At 44.0% G+C, this 17218-nt stretch overlaps 1 protein-coding gene across 1 annotated transcript in view; it reads right to left on the reverse strand.

The window, feature by feature from the left end:
- Nucleotides 1–17218, reverse strand: part of CUNH20orf194 (chromosome unknown C20orf194 homolog) — a 121456-nt gene that overhangs the window by 39134 nt on the left and 65104 nt on the right. Inside the window, exons 20-25 of the mRNA XM_036245658.1 lie at nt 12006–12109; nt 4142–4288; nt 2981–3069; nt 2511–2612; nt 2116–2233; nt 168–256 (exon numbers count right to left, since the gene is read on the reverse strand). Coding sequence (XP_036101551.1) covers nt 168–256; nt 2116–2233; nt 2511–2612; nt 2981–3069; nt 4142–4288; nt 12006–12109 — 649 coding nt within the window. The remainder of the gene's footprint in view (nt 1–167; nt 257–2115; nt 2234–2510; nt 2613–2980; nt 3070–4141; nt 4289–12005; nt 12110–17218) is intronic.

Consider the following 17218-nt stretch of genomic DNA (forward strand, 5'->3'; position numbering starts at 1 on the left):
ATACAGGAAGTGCTCAGTACAAATGTTGTCAAATGAATGGATTGATGATGACTACTGTGCTGATACCAATTACACCAAAGTCAGTACATGTCCAAGGTCTCCCAGTGCCTAAGTAGGCCCAGGCACAGAATCCCTCTCCCTGAAGCAAAGGCAGCAGCCATACTAACCTGCCATATTCCTTATGCAGAGTGACCAGAAAAGCACAGAGCTCGCTAGCATGACATCCCGGGAGGCCAGTTACAATGCTGATAATGACCTACATGAAAGAAAAGCCATGTGGGTATGTGATTCAACTGGGAGGCAGCATTGTGTGAGAGAACAGACTTCTAGAGCCAGGTTCTGTGAGTCTGAACTTCAGCACCAGCACTCACTAGCTATGTGATCTTGGACCAACAACAGAACCTACCTTGCGAGGTAGGTGTGATGATTAACTGAGTTAATATAAGTAACGTGTAAAGTGCTTAGAACATTGTCTGGCACATAGCAAACACATTTAAAATTTTGTATTACTATTATAATTTCCATGGAGCACACTTTGACTAGATCAGTTAAAACACAACAGAAAACATTAGGCAGGGAGGCAGTCTGGGACAACAATGCCATGAGCTCAATCGGTGTAGTAATCTCAGTGGGGGAAACGGGTGGCACTGGAGATGTTTCTGTCCAGGTGCCCTGCCCTCCAAGGAGCATAGCCTAAGCTAAGGAAACAAGCTGGCGAAGGAAGCATTTCTCAGTCTTTTTTTTTTCTTTTTTCCTCTTTGCTATGTTCAGACTGACCTCTGGAGAGCAAAATGTCCAGAGGTAGGGTTTTATGAAATGCTTACATACTAAAGTTGCTCAGCATGAGGAAAAGCAGAGGCTGGAGGCAGCCTTTTGTCCTTTGAATTTTGATGGGGAGAAGAGGAGCCAGGCTGGACTGTCTTAACCTCAGTATACAACGGCATGACCCTCTGCAGGCAGATACTGCAAAGCAACTCGAAGAAATTCACTAATAACGAAGGGCATCAAGCAGGGGAGATAGGAACCACGTAACTGCTGAGGAATATAGATAATAAATGACATAGTATGGCAAGGGCCTCTTTAATTATGTGTTTTATCACAATACACAAGACTCACTGGGGCAGGCCTGGTCACAAATAACTTAGACTAAAGCTCAGCTTGGTGGCACTCATCACGTGAGCTGGTCACATCAGCAGAGAGAGAGAGAGAAAAAAAGAGAGAGAGAGAGAGAGAGAGAGAGAGAGAAACATTGATATGAGAGAGACACACCGACTGGTTGTCTACTGCATGACCCCGACCAGCGCTGGGGACCGAACTGCAACCGAGGTATGTGCCCTTGACTAGAATCGAACCCATGACTCTTTGTCCGAGAGCCGATGCTCTAACTGCTGAGCCAAACCAGTCAGGGCTTATAGCACCTTTTTAACAAAATATAACAAGCAGACATTTTCATTTTTAAATTTTGCCTAAGGGAAAAATGAGGCTTCTGCTTGCTTAGTGCTTCTATTTTCTTTTGTAGCTATCATCTAGATTTTCACAGAAATAAATGCCCTCTTTGAGCATATAAAGATACATGGCTCCAAAGAAATGGTGGGAGGGGTTAGGGGGAGGGGAGTGTGAGGTGGGAGCAGATTAAAATCCACTCTTGGGAAGGCAATGTTTATAAAGTATCACCTTACCCTGGTGATGCCAGCAAGCCCAACTAACAAGGCCCATCCCCTTATCAAGCTCAGTGTGTCGCCCACTGCCAGATAAGCCTTGTTACAATCAGAAAGAGCTGATGGCATGAGAGCACTGAGCACGAGTTTGAAAGGCCTGGAGAAGGAAGGGGAGGGCACAGCAAGGTGCCAGAGTTTCATCACTGCCATGGGGCTTGGCTGGGGTTAATGTAGATGCCTGCACACAGTCACTGCATACAGCAGGTTTCATGTGTATCATTACATCAGTATCCAAGGAAGTGGAGAGTCTTATAAAAGGGACTCCGCCTGAACTATTTTTGTTAACTGACCCAGAAGACCCAAGGAGCTCACCGGAGCTCACCAGTCCAGCTCTGGGAGTTTGGCTATCAGGATTTTCTTCCCATGAACTCCCAGCAGATTTGGTGAATGGCTGTACCTTATCATTTTCTACTTGGTGAGTAGGGTTGGTTTCAGTTTCCTGGAGCAGGACAGGGAGATGGGTCCTCATCACAGGCTCAAGACTAATGCTGCTGATGGCAAAATGCTGGAGAAAGCTAAAAAAAACAAAGACAATGCTCTTATGTTACCATCACCAGCCTTGCCTGAATGGGCCCATTCACATAAGAAACTTCTTATTTAATTGATGAAGAAGAAACCTTAGAGAGACTCTCTCAAGAGAATAAAATTGTATATGGTGTGTCACTACTAACTTTTACAATGATCCCTAAGAAACTATACAGAAAAAAGAGCTTAGAAAGGACCAACACTAAGATTTCTGACATTTCAAAAGCCAGAACATTAAACATCTATAAACAGAAAACCAGAGCTCACCAGTCCAGCTCTGGGAGTTTGGCTGAGAGTAGCTTCAGAGGACTTCGTTTCTCCCCGGCAGAATGGCTCAGAACACTGAAGAGCTTCTGTGCGCTGGAGTGTCTGGAATATCAAAAGCTCACAGATTAGAACTCCATCCCCCTATGGCACACATACTTTACATAACTTGTTCTGATGCTTTCAAGTTAGAGTCCTGTGACAGAGTCAACACTTGTAGGACAAGCATCTCACTGACTTAAATGAAATGTAGCGTTAATGCATGATGACTGGTGTGCCTACATGGAAGGCTGGGCTGAAACCTTGGTAATACACTGGGCTCTCGCTACCTGCAAGTTGGCAGCACTGAAGTGACTGTGTTGGCCCTTTTAGAAGCCAAGACCCCTGTGTTACATAATGCAAGTCATCCTGCAGAGAGAGCAGACGTGCACAGTTTAGGGAAGCAAACATAAACACTGAAGGCAGCCACTTACAATCTCTTTTGTTCCACAGATAATCCATCTTCCTGGATCACTTTTAAAGACAGCCCCGAGTTAGCCTGCTGTTGCCAGAGGGAGAAGACCTAAACAAAACAGAATTTGAGCAAAGAACACTTTAAACCCAACAACAGGATATGGAACCCACATGGGGATTTGATGGTTGTTGAAAACCTAAGCTGTCAGTACAGGGACAAACCATCATAACAAACAAGTTTGTTTCAAAAATAGAGTCTAAAGCAATTTTGTTCTGTATTTTTCAAAACTAGAATTTCTTTCTGGGTTCCTTTCCCAGAGATTCTGCTCCTTCGGAGGCCAGGAAGCACAAAAGAAGGTATCAGGTAACACGTTTTGGCAGAAGGGGCATGTCCTTCCCTGGTGATAGGGCCAGACAGGAGTGGTTCCAGCAACTCCTGTCTGGAGGCAGAGAAATGGCTGAAGAGTGTCTAAATGGCTGCCTCCATGTTCCTGGTTGAAAGGACGAGCACAAGGAGGTAGAAAAGACCAGCAGGCAGCAGAGGGAGACACAGACTGGCCCGAGACACCATCTGCAGCCAAAGCCAGCTCCTGTCTCCTCCATGTTTTGCGAATCTGTCCTGAGGGAGAGACACTGTCCTCTCACAAGCTGCTGCAATCACACCTTTCCAAGCATTTCCATCCGTCATAAGGCTGGCCATCTGTTTGACTTTGGCTACTGCTTGGTCTCTAAGCGGGTTGTATAATTCTCAGTAAGCTCCCTCACTCATGCAATCTGTGCTGAGTGCCTGTAACAGCCTGCCAGGTGGGACCATTCACAAGGGCAGGGCCTATGAACCACGGGGAGGGAGAAAATGGAATGTAGTAGAAAGCTCTGATCCAGTAGGTAAAGCCCAACAAATTCAATCAAGCAGCTAAAGTGAAAATGAGTCTAATTAGGACTTAAAGGGACAGAGAAGGTTTTTCTTAGAAGCTAAAAAGACTTTTGTCCAGTTCCTTTAGGTTCTCACCTCTCAATGGCAGGGCACCACTCCAAAACCCAAAGGGATTAGAAGCAGCCACTCTCACTAGCCCTCCCAACACTCCCTCTTATCTCACTGTTAACCCTGAGATGCTGCCCTACCAGCTAACCTGCTAGGGAAAAAAACAGTAGTGGTTTTGCTGACTAATGATTGATGTTACCTCGGAGTAAAATGCTCGGTATATCTTTGATTTGGGGAAAAGGGCAATCATCAGAAAACTGCTTGAACCATGGAAATGAACTGGGAGATGAGGAAGTAATGAGCTTCTGAAGTCTATCAGAAGGACAGCAACAACACTGGTGGAATCCTAAAAAAAAAAAAAGAGGGAGCATCAATGAGAAAAGTTATTTGCATGAAACCAGCCCTCACAACTACTACCAGACACATACAAGATATAGGAAGCACAGGTTTGTTTGTTTTTCTGAAAATATCATCTCAAAATTCTTTCTAGGGTTATCCTTTACCAGATTTATATTTTCTCCCACTCTGCAGGCTGTTTTCACTTTCATGATAGTGTCCCTTGATGCAGTTTTTAATTTTGATGGAAGTCCAATTTATATATTTTTTCTTTTGTTGTCTTTGCTTTTGGTATCATATCCAAGAAACCACTGCCTAACCCAAGGTCACAGGGATTTATTCCTGTTTTCTTTTAAGAGTTCATTGTTTTGGCTCTTACATTTAGGCCCATACTTCATTTTGAGTCAATTCTTTTTTCTATTTTTTTTATCCTCATCCGAGGACATTTTTTTTTTTGGTATTTATCTTCAGATAGAGTGGGAAGGAGAGAGGAAGAGAGAGAGAGAAACATCAATGGGAGAGAGACACATTGAGTGGTTGCCATCCACATGACACCAACCAGGGCGGGGACAAACTGCAACTGAGGTACGTGCCCTTAGTGAGAACCAAACCCGGGACTCTCTGGACCAAGAGCTGACACTCTAATTGCTGAGCCAAACTGGCCAGGGCTTGAGTTAATTTTTTATATATAGCATAAATATCCTCATCTGAGGACATTTTTCCATTTTTTGTTCAGGCAGAGTGGGAGGGACAGAGGCAGGGAGGCGGGGGGAGAAACATCAACGTGAAAGGGACACATCAAGTGGCTGCCACCTGCATGATCAACCAGGGCTGGGGACAAACCACAACCGAGGTACGCGCCCCCAGCGGGAACCAAACCTGGGTCTCTCTGGACTTCAGGCCAACGCTCTAAATGCTGAGCCAAACTGGCCAGGGACCAACTTCAATTTTTTATATGTAGATATCCAGTTGTCCCAGCACCATTTGTTGAAAAGACTGTCCTTTCCTCACTGAATGGTCTTGGAACCCTTGTAGAAATCATTTAAGGATAGGCTGATACCGAAAACTCTGTCACAGAGGTGTTCGGAATCAGATACTGGCTGGCTAATAAACGACTCTTATTTGGACTTAAAAAAAAAAAAGAAAAAGAAATCATTTGAGCATATATCTGAGGGTTTATTTCTGGGTTCTCCAGTCTATTCCATTGGTCGTATGTCTGACCTTATGCTAATACCACACTGTTGTTTGATTACTATAGCTTTGTAGTAAGTTTTGAAATAGGGAAGTGTGAGTCTGCCAACTTTGTTCTATTTCAAAATTAATCCACATGAATTTCAGAAGAGGTTTTTCTAGCCCTGGCCGGTTTTGCTCAGTGGTTAGAGCATCAGCCCGTGACCCAGAGAGACCCGGGTTCGGTCCCCGCTAAAGGCGCATACCTTGGTTGCAGTTAGTCCCCGGCCCTGGTTGGGTCATGCAGGTGGCAACCACTCGAGGTGTCCCTTTCACATCAATGTTTCTCTCTCTCTCCCTCCCTCCCACTCTATCTGAACAAAATATCGAAAAATGTCCTCGGGTGAGGATAAAAAAATAAAAATAAAAAAGGATAGGTTTTTCTATTTCTGCAAAATATGCCATTGGGATTTTGAAAGGAATTTCATTGACTCTGTAGATCATTTTGCATAGTGCTGTCATCTTAACAATATTAAGTCTTCCAATCCATGAACATGGGATGTCTTAACACTTATTTAGGTCTTCTTTAATTTCTTTCAGCAATGTTTTGTAGTTTTCAGTGCACAAGTCTTTCATGTCTTTGTTTAAATTTATTCCTAAGTATTTTATTCTTTTTATGCTATTGTAAATAAAGTTGTTTTCTTAGTATCTTTTTTGAATTGTTCATTACTAGGGTATAGAAATGCAACTGCTTTTTGTGTGTTGATTTTGTATCCTGCAACTTTTTTCAATTCATTTATTAATTCTAACAGGTTTTTTGTGTGGACTCTACAATTTTTTTTTTTTTTTATCCTCACCCAAGGACATTTTTCCATTTTTTGTTCAGGTAGAGTGGGAGGGAGAGAGAGAAACAGGGAGAGAGAGAGAAACATCGACGTGAAAGGAACACATCGAGTGGCTGCCACCCACACGACCGACCAGGGCCGGGGACAAACTGCAACCGAGGTACGTGCCCTTGGCCGGAACCGAACCCGGGTCTCTCCGGACCGCAGGCCGACGCTCTAACCGCTGAGCCAAACCGGCCAGGGCTGGACTCTACAATTTTCTACATAAAAGATTGTGTAATCTAAGAACAGAGATAATTTTACTTCTTCCTTTCAAATTCAGATGCCTTTTATTTCTTTTTCTTGCTTAATTGCTTTGGCTACACCTTCCAATACTATGTTGAACAGAAGTGGCAAAAGCCAACATTCTTGTCTTGTTCCTGATCTTAGAGGGAAAGGTTTATTTAACATTTAATTTTTCATTATAAAAAGTTAATATGTTTGCCCTGGCCAGTTTGGCTCAGTGGTTGGAGCATCGGTCCGCAGTCCAGAGAGACCTGGGTTCGGTTCCCCCTAAGGGCACGGACCTCAGTTGGAGTTATGTGGTGGCAGCCAGTCAATGTATCTCTCGCATCGATGTTTCTCTCCCTCCTAGTCTATCTGAAGATGAATGCAAAAATGTCCTCGGTTGAGGATAAAAAACAAAAACAACAACAAAAAATAATATATTTATCAATTTAAAAATAGCCCAGCCGGTGTGACTCAGTGGTTGAGTGTTGACCCATACATCAAGAGGTCACCAGTTCGATTCCCAGTCAGGGCACATACCTAGGTTGTGGGCCCAGTCCCCAGTGTGAGGCATGCAGGAGGTAGCCAATCGATGTTCTCTCTCACTGATGTTTCTATCTCTCTCTCCCTTCCTCTCTCTCTAAAATAAATAAAGAAAAAAATAAGCCCTGGCCAGTTTGGCTCAGCGGTTAAAGTGTCAGCCTGCGGACCAGGGAGTCCCGGGTTCAGTTCCCGCTAAGGGCACATACCTCAGTTGCAGTTTGTCCCTGGCCCCAGTTGGGGTGATGTGGGTGGCGGCCAGTTGGTGTCTCTCTCTCGCGTCGATGTTTCTTTCTCTCTCTTTCCCCCTCTCTCCCTCCCATTCTATCTGAAGATAAATGCAAAAATGTCCTCGAGTGAGGATAAAAAAAAAAAGGAAAAAGAAAAAAATATATACTCTATTTAAAAAAATAGAACACAGAAGAAAGGTTTAAAAAAAACCCAAAGTCCCATCACCTAAACTCAACTACAATTAACATTTTAGTATTTTTCTCTTCTAGTCATTTTTTTAAATCCTCACCCAAAGATATCTATCTTTCCTTCCTTTCCTTCCCTCCCTCCCTCCCTCCCTCCCTCCCTCCCTCCCTCCCTCCCTTCCTTCCTTCCTTCTTTCTTTTTCTTTATTGATATTAGAGAAAGAGAGAGGGGAAGGGAGAGGGAGACAGAAACATCGATGAGAGAGAACAATGATTGGCCGCTTCCTGCATGCCCCTCACTGGGGATCAGGCCCACAACCTGGGCATGTGCCCTGACCGGGAATCAAACCAGCAACCTCTTGGTGCATGGGTCGATGCTCAACCATTGAGCCATACCAGCCAGGCTCGAGGATATTTTTCTAATTATCTTCAGATAGAGTGGGAGGGAAAGAGAGGGAGAAAAAGGGAGAGAGAAACATCGATGTGAGAGGGACACATTGACTGGTTGCCTCCCATATGACCCCAACCAGAGCTGGGGACTAACTGCAACCGAGGTACATGCTCTTGGCTGGAATCGAATCCGTGACTCATTGGTCTGCGGGCCAACTCTACCACTGAACCAAACTGGCCAGGGCTCTTCTAGTCATTTTTTCCCTATTCATTCACTGACTTATCTTTTTAGGCACTGGGAAACATTTATTTTAATAATTCTGTATCTTGCTTTTAAAACTTAATTTACTATTACCATTTGCTATGATGTTGCAAACTATCTGCAAACATTTGCCAATACTGCCTCCCACTCCCCTCTAAGGATACCCCTACAGTTGGACATTTACAATAATGTTTTCATGTCTCCTCTGCCCAACAGTGCCTTTTACTTACTCTTTGCTAACTTACTGTTATGCAGAGTAGCATGAGGCTGTTTCTTATGTGCTTCCTTACCCAGGCATACCTCAGAGATATTGCAGGTTTGTTTCTAGACCACCACAACAAAGTGATTATCGCAATAAAGTGAGTTAGTTGTAATCTTTGCTGGTGGAGGGTCTTACCTCCAATTTGTAAACAACACAACTATTGTGAAGCACAACAAACCAAGATATGACTGTATCTGTTAACTAATCTAATGTGCTCTAATACCCTTGACCTGGGACTCAGTGTTTTTATGTTAAGAAATATAGAGCTCATGCCTGGTCAGTGTGGCTCAGTTGTTTGAGCATCATACCATGCACCAGGAGTTCATTGGTTCAATTCCTGGTCGGGGCATATGCCCATGTTGTGGGCTCAATCCCCAGTAGGGGTTTGCAGGAGGCAGCTGATTGATGTTTCTCTATTATCGATGTTTCTGTTTCTCTCTCTCTCTCTCTCTCTCTCTCTCTCTCTCTCTCCCCCTTCCTCTCTCTGAAATCAATAAAAACATATTTAAAAAAATATATAAAGCTCTTCATAGAAAATATTAACTAATTTTTTAATCACTAAAAATGTTTTCCCTAGCTTAATTTTTGCTTAATTCTCTTTTTGAGATACTTTTTAGTTTTGTTTTATTTAAAAATTTTTTGCCTTTGCCCTGGCCAGTTTGGCTCAGCGGTTAAAGCATCGGCCTGCGGTACAGAGAGACCCGGGTTCGGTTTCCGCTAAGGGCATGTACTTCGGTTGCAGTTTGTCCCCGGCCCTGGTTGGTCGTGCGGGTGGCAGCCACTCGATGTGTCCCTTCACGTCGATGTTTCTCTCTCTCTCTCCCTTCCTCTCTCTCCCTCCCACTCTATCTGTACAAAAAATGGAAAAATATCCTCGGGTGAGGATTAAAAAAAAAAAAATTTTTTTTTGCCTTTAATTTGCCTTTTTCACAGATTTTTTAATTTTTATTTTTTAATACTTAATTTTTAAATTTTATTACAGATGTCCCTCCTTTTCCCCCCTTTGATACTCTCCTCCCCACTCCTGCACCCTCTACTTTTTAGAGTTTTAAACTATTAATTAGTATGATAAATTTTATGCTGTATTCATAGAATGGAATACTACTCAGCAATAAAAAAAGGGAACAGATTACTGATACACACAATATGGATGAATTGAAAAATCATTATGCTGAGTGAAAAATGCCAGAATCCAAAGGGGACAGAATGAAAAAAAAAGGGTACAGCCCCGGTTGGATAGCTCACTTGGTTAGAGCATTGTTCTGATATGTCAAGATTGTAGGTTCGATCCCTAGTCAGGGTACATACAATAATCAACCAAGTAACACATAAAGAAGTAGAACCACAAATCAATGTTTCTCTCTCCGCCCCCTTCTTCCTCCATCTAAAATCAATAAAAAATTTTTTTAAAAGATACAGAATGTATAATGTCCATTTATATAACACTTTAAAAATTGCAAACTAATCTGTCACAGAAAGCTATCAGTGGTCACCTAAAGCCAGAAGTAGAGGGAAAGATGAACCGCAAAAGGGCATTAAAGCCCTGGCCGGTTTGGCTCAGTGGTTAGAGCGTCGGCCTGCGGTCCAGAGAGACCTGGGTTCGGTTCCCGCTAAGGGCATGTACCTCAGTTGCAGTTTGTCCCTGGCCCTGGTTGGGTTGTGTGGGTGGCAACCACTTGATGAGTCCCGTTCACATCGATGTTTCTCTCTCTCTCTCTCTCCCTCCCACTCTATCTGAACAAAAAATGGAAAAATGTCCTCAGGTGAGGATAAAAAAAAGGGGGGAGGCATTAGAAAACTTTTTTTTTTTTTTTTTGGAGTAAGGGGGAAACGAGTCTTCCATATCTTAATTGTGATGGTGGTGTCATGAATATATACACCTGTCAAAACTTTACTGGATATAGTTAATTGTATTTAAAGTATACTTCAATAAATTATCAACAAAATTTAAAAAAATCTGTAAGTGGTCAAATTTGACAGATCTTTTCTTTAGAATGTCTTTTCTCTAAAAAGTTTCTTTTTTTTTTAATCCTCACTTGAGGACATTATTTCATTTTTTTTGTTCAGGTAGAGTGGGAGGGAGAGAAAGGAACAGAGAGAGAGAGAGAAACATCGACGCGAAAGGAACACATCGAGTGGCTGCCACCCGCACGACTGACCAGGGCCGGGGACAAACCGCAACCGAGGTACATGCCCTTAGCGGGAACCGAACCCGGGTCTCTCTGGACCGCAGGCCGACGCTCTAACCGCTGAGCCAAGCCGGCCAGGGCAAGTTTCTTTAAAAATTTTAAAAAAAATTTATTGAAGAGAGAAGAAGGGAGAGAGAAACATGGATTTGTTGTTCCACTTATCTATCCATTGGTTGCTTCTTGTATGTTCCCTAAATGGAGACCGAACTCACAGCCTTGGCATACTGGGACAATGCTCTAACCAACTGAACTATCCACGCAGGGCTCTAAGAAAGTTTCTAAGCAAGAAAGCCTTCCTGTCGCTAGAGGTTTAATAAATATTCATTTTTATATTCTTTTTTTTACTTGTAAATTTTTAAAATATTTCAGTGCACTCCATCAGAAGTTTAGTTTGATTTTTGATATTAAGTAAGACTCCATTTTCTCCCCAAATTAGCTAACTTACAGTCCCAGCACTTAAATGATTCCTCCTTTCTCCCCTGATGTTGGAAGACTCTTTACCCTAATATCAAACCTTTCATCTATAGTGTCATCCATTCTGTCTTAATGGTCTGCCTGCCTTTTTTAATAGCCTTTAAGGCAGGAGGTTCTAAGTGGGAGAAAGAATTCTTTCAAGAATTGCTCACAGAATTCATTTTCTGACCATCTGATGAAACCACCTCACCTAACCTCTGTCCTGGCTCCCAAACAAGCTGGTTTTGAGGCTGAGGTCTGAGTGTTACATGGAGAGACAAGCCGTGCTCTGGTCGGGTGGTATGGGTTAAAGGAAACTCATCACTACCCTCTTTTCCCAAGGGAAAGGGGAAGTACTGATGCCGACTGGTGAAGGTAAAGGATGGTTCTGGGGGTGGAACTTTCACACTGCTGGAGGTTAAGTCTGGCGCATGTTAGGGTTGGGCTAAGTCCTCATGGGGAAGGTTAGCCATTTTTCTTCCTCTCTGCCTCACTTATAATTCTTTCCCATGCTAATGGGTAAGTGGAACCCCATCAATGTCACAGGAGACAGCTTCTTTCCAGATTTTAAGTGGGTGAACTTTGTGTTCCTGGGCAGGAGGACATCTGGTAGGGGCCATTGGAGGCCTTCTGCAGCCTACTTTCTGATCCTTTTTGGGATGAGTTAATTACCCATGGGTAGCTGCTGGCCCTCCTGACCGAGAAGCCCTCTTTAGCTAAGCCCTTTACAGAGCAGCAAGGTTGATGAGGCTTAGGGACCTGAGAGTGGGCAGGCCTCTCAATGGTCTCCCTGCCTGCCTGTCTTAAAGGCAGTGCTGATTTTTGACATCCTGCCCCACGGTGGTAGAGCAAGGACAGGGAGTTATTTGCTTTTTTCCCTCAGAAGTGAGTATCTTGCTGAACACCAAAGCCATAGACTGGTAAAACACCTACCCCATCATAGAACGAAATGGAATTCATATGATTCTTGGAAATGATGATACTTCCGTGATGACGGTGAGAAAACAGAAGGCCACTAGAGAAGAAATACACTTTCCCTGGAAGGAAAACAGAGCTGGTCAGAGCTGGAGGGCTGGATCCTGGGGGCCAGATTCCAATGACCTTCTTGTAGGTACCAGAGTGGTAACTAGAGAACAGTATCTATAGCCCTTCAGTTACATGCTTTTGATTCTGAGCCCTGTGCTTTGGAGAAGCCAATGTACCCTCCTAGAGCCTCGGAGAGAAATGAGGTATCAGACACAATCACTGCGTAAGAATTAGAAGAAACAAATTATCAGCTAATGAGGAGAGGCAAAATTCACATTCACGTATGGGTGCCTTCCAGGAAAACACTAAAAAAGACTCAGTATGTCTGCTCCATTACTGAGTTTATAGGTGCCCCTTTCTCCTATTTTGGCAGAAGCTGGCTCAGCTCTAAAGAGACCATATCCCTCACTTAAGGCCCAAGAAGGAGCACTAGGGTCTCAGCTGAAGGATTAGTGAAGGGGGCATAAAGGTCTGTTTCCAGCAAAGGACTATCTGAGTTAGGCAATAACTGGGTTGCACAGACACTGGAGACCTGCTGTTCTGCAGTTCACAAAAGCAAAATGGGTGGGATATGGACATTGGATATGGGTTCCTCAGGGCAAGCATTCAGGTCTAAGAAGAGCTGCTGTTGCTGGGATGGCCAAGGTCATTCAGAATAGCTCAGTATGAGCCCTAGGAAGAGACCACAGAAAGATGGATAGCAAAGGTGACGAGGGTTAAGGCTGGGCCTGGGCTTGCTTTGGAGACCCAAGTGAAGCACCCAGAACACCAATAAGACCCCTGGGTGAAGTTGTTTTCTGGAGCTGGTTCAAGCTGGATCCTTTCTGTTCCTATAAGCCTTTCTTTCCCTGTTTTCACATATATAGAAAAGAGAAAGTACTTCTTGGAGCTCAAGACACAGGCTTGGGAACAATGTCATTTACATCTTATCTTACTGATTCCTTGAGCTGTAGCTCTACGAAGGTAGCCCCAAAGCTCTGGAGGTTATAATGTCAAGAAGAGCAAAGGCCAACGTGAGGAATTTTGGAGACTTCCAGTTCTGAAGGCATCCTGAGGAGGTGGGGTTTCTAGGAGCGGAGAGAGGCCTGGTGAGTGTGTGTGCATGTGTATGCATGTTAATGGAATGGGGAGAAGTGGAGAAGATGGAGGCAGTTTTTAGGTAAAAGAGGAAGGTTTAGAGTGTATATATCAATGAAAGAACTAGATGATCAGTCAGAATTAATGCCAACCTTACCATCTATAGCAGTAGCAGCCAGCAACTAGCTGGCTAGCCCACTAAGGCATCCAGATTCAAGCTCTGCAAGCCTCCCACCTCTAAGTAAAACCTGGCTTCCTTTGCACAAAGCCTTGCCCTAGGGCCCTCTTGAGTAACGGCTACTCATGCTCCAGCCTCATCCTGTACCAATGCCAAGGTTCCACTACTGTTCCCAGACCATTCCCCTCCAAGCTGGCACAATACTTTCATTCCCTAGAGACACAGCCCCTCCTTTCCTTCACTGCTCACATCTACTGCCCTCCTCATCATTCCCCAACATTTCCAACAGCTGCTGAATGTGCTCATGCTTTTCTCTTCCAAGGCCAACACTCCCGCCCCTCTGAGGTCAGGGGATGGCCCACAACAGTCTTGCCTCACTGTTCCTCAACCCCAACTCCACAACACTAAAGCAGCACCCAGGATGTCCAACCTCTGGAATCTTCAGCTCTATAACCTACTCTCTGATGTTAGATTCCATTGTCCTTTCAGCTACCTCACTTCTAAAATCTCATCCTCTGATGTTACTGAGCCTCCAAAGCCTCTAGTCCTCCTATTTTTCTCTATTGCTTAGAAATTTCTGAGTTTTCTCTCATCCACATCCAAGACAGATCCTCTGGACAGGATCTACTTTTAATCTCTGTTTTTTCAGGGGAAGGAATTTTACTTTACTATGCATCAAGCATGTCATATGCATTATAGTTTTCCTATACACAACAATTATAAGAAAAAGTATTCTCAAGTTTAGAGAGATTCCCCCAAAAGTCACAGAACTACTTGGATGGTGGAGCCAGGTACGTTTTGTCTGATGCCAAGGCACTGTACCATGCTGGGCCCCTTTGGTTCTCTCACCCCATTGCCCTTCACTTTTGTTCTTTCCAAAGCCCACGTGTGGCTAATCTGACCATGGACCTTCTCTGCTTCCTCAACGTCAAAAAGCGTGTGGTGCTGCTCAGCAGTCCATCCACTGCTGTCTGCCAAACCCTTCCACCAACTCTCCCAGGACCCAGCCAAGACCTTCAACATTCTCCGAACACCACACCCTCATCAATCCCAGCCACAAGATGACTCTACCTACTGTTTACAGAGAAAAGAGGGTCAACAGGTTATCAGGAAGGAGAAACTGCTCCCCTACTTACTACTTAGTATCCGCACCCTTCCAGATCCTAGGCTTACCCTCCACCTATAATGTGAAGTTTCTCAGAAACAAGTCCAGCACCCTTTACTCCTGGACAAACCTCAAAACCCTCCCAAAGCTTCCAGAAAAGAACACAGATCCAAGACTTTGCACATTCCAAGTACTCACTGGAAAGACAGGGAGAGAGGTAGATCAGTTAGGTTATCTCCAGCACTGTCTTCTCCCTCTAGAGTCTAGACACTGAAGCCTCAAAACAAAACAGTAAAGAGGAAGACAGAAATTCACAAGGTAGTGCTGAAAAAGCACTCACTCTGGCTCCTGGCCCAGGGCACAGACTCTGTGAACAAGAACTGGTTTTAGTACTGGTGTAGCTACCCCTCTGACTCCGGGAGCCGTAACTGTCATTTTTCTCAGAACACACATGAGATAAATGAAGTGACTCAATGGGTGGCCCAGTGCCAGTGCCCTGGTTGGCCTCTTAGAGCCTAATCCATTTTTTCTAATGACACTTCTGGTATCTGCTCTGGATTCATGACTGTCAGACTACGGTCTGAAGGGACATCAGTGACCAGAGTAGCCAACTCCTGATGAGATCTTCCTGGCTCCTTGGCTCATCCCTGGTCCCTTAGTGGATGGGCTCTGTCACCCTTCTCCATTCTGTGAGTCTGCTCCCCTCACTACCCAAACGCAGCAGGGGACTGCAGCATGGTTCTTTCTGTCTCTGATTGACTTCTGCACTCCCAGGAGCACATAGGAGAAAGAGAAGCCCTCAGGGCAAAAAAAGACCAAATGTCAATGAAAAATTTGGCTTTTCCTCCTCAGACAACTGACTGTACAAATAAAAATCCTTTGCCCTGACCGGTTTGGCTCAGCAGTTAGAGCGTCAGCCCGCAGACCAATGAGTTGCGGGTTCAGTTCCAGTCAAGGGTATATATTTTGGTTGTGGTTTGTCCCCGGCCTTGGTCAGGGTCGTGTGGGAGGCAGCCAGTCGATGTGTCCCTCTCACATTGATGTTTCTCTCTCTCTCTCTCTCCCTCCCACTCTATCTGAAAATAAATAGAAAAATATCCTCGGGTGAGGATTAAAAAACAAACAAACAAAAAAACAAATAAAAATCCTTTTACGTTCCAACCTGTTTAAAGAGGGAATATTTATCACTGCTAGGAAAATATTACGATGTAATGACTAATTTTCATTCATTGTGTGTGTTAGAGTGTGTAGAATATGCACACATGGTTAAAAAAAAGAACCAAAACAACAAAACCCAATGCCTGTCCTTCTGTGACTTGCTAACTTTCCTCAACATCCTGTTCCTAAATTATCCAGGCTATAGGTACAGTAATAGGCAGCTGTCCAGGGGTGGGAAAAAGTAGGTTTATAGTTGTTCATAAGGAAAATAACACAATAAATAAATAATATGAGAATAAATGGTTTCGTGTACTCACAATTGTAAACCCACTGTTCCCACCTCATGTTCGGAACTGCAAAGAATTTTCTTTTTTAAATATGTTTTTATTGATTTTTTAAAGAGAGAGAAACATCGATCAGCTGCCTCCTGCATGCTCCACTGGGGAATGAGCCTGAAACCCGGGCATGTGCCCTGACCAGAAATCGGATCGGGACCTCTCAGTCCATGGGGCGATGCTCAATCCACTGAGCCACACCGGCCAAGCAGAACTCTCTCTTTTAAAGTATTCCTCAACAGCTTAATATGGGCACAAGGGAACATATGAGAGGGTACAGAATGAGGGCAGCAGATAGTGGACGACCACTCCCTGGGTCTTCCTATTGCATGAAGGTGACACTCATCTTGGCCACCACAGTTCTCAGGATGAATCAACTGCCCCATGTGTCAATGGAACTAGACTCTTGTTCCTCACTGCTGAACAATCTCTGGCCAATGGAAGAAAACACTCTTAAAATCTCTAGAGTGCTACAGGGAGAATGAAGGAGCTGCCTGTCAACCATCCACTGAGGCCTGGAGTATTAGTAAATATATGGTCAAGTGACATTTAACAAAGGTGCAAAGGCAACTCCAACGAGAAAGGAGTCTTTGCAACAAATGGTCTGGAAAAACCATATCGCTATGCGAAACAATGAATGTTAAGCAACCCACACCTTGCACTGGACTTTCTGCCCATCCCCACCAGCCACAGTGGAAAACCTTACTTCACAGGGACATCAGGTAGAATACTCAGAAGGATTTTGCTTCAGTAGTGGTGTAAATTTAGCCCTAAATGAATCGCTGCTTTGATTTCTACCTAACAAAGCTTAAAAGCATGGCCCAGATGACAGAACTAGAAGTAAAATATATTAAAACAATTATTTTTTGTTTGTTTGTTTTGTTTTTTTAATCCTCACCTGAGGACATTTTTTGCATTTATCTTCAGAGAAAGCGGGGGTGGGGGGGTGGGGAGTGGGGGGGGTGGGAGAAAGATAGAAACATCTATGTGAGAGAGACATATCGAGTGGCTGCCACCCACACAACTCCAACCAGGGTCTGGGACAAACTGCAACCATGGTACGTGCCCTTAGCGGGAACCGAACCTGGGACTCTCTGGTCCGCGGGCCGACGCTCTAACCGCTGAGCCAAATCGCCCAGGGTTAAAACAATTATTTTAACTGCATCACATATTTTCAAGAAGCTAGAAGATTGAACCATGTTTTGTTTTGTTTTTTTGTCCTCACCCGGGGACATTTTTCCATTTTTTGTTCAGATAGAGTGGGAGA

Source organism: Molossus molossus, unplaced genomic scaffold, assembly GCF_014108415.1.
Source record: "Molossus molossus isolate mMolMol1 unplaced genomic scaffold, mMolMol1.p scaffold_m16_p_6, whole genome shotgun sequence".
NCBI lineage: Eukaryota > Metazoa > Chordata > Mammalia > Chiroptera > Molossidae > Molossus > Molossus molossus.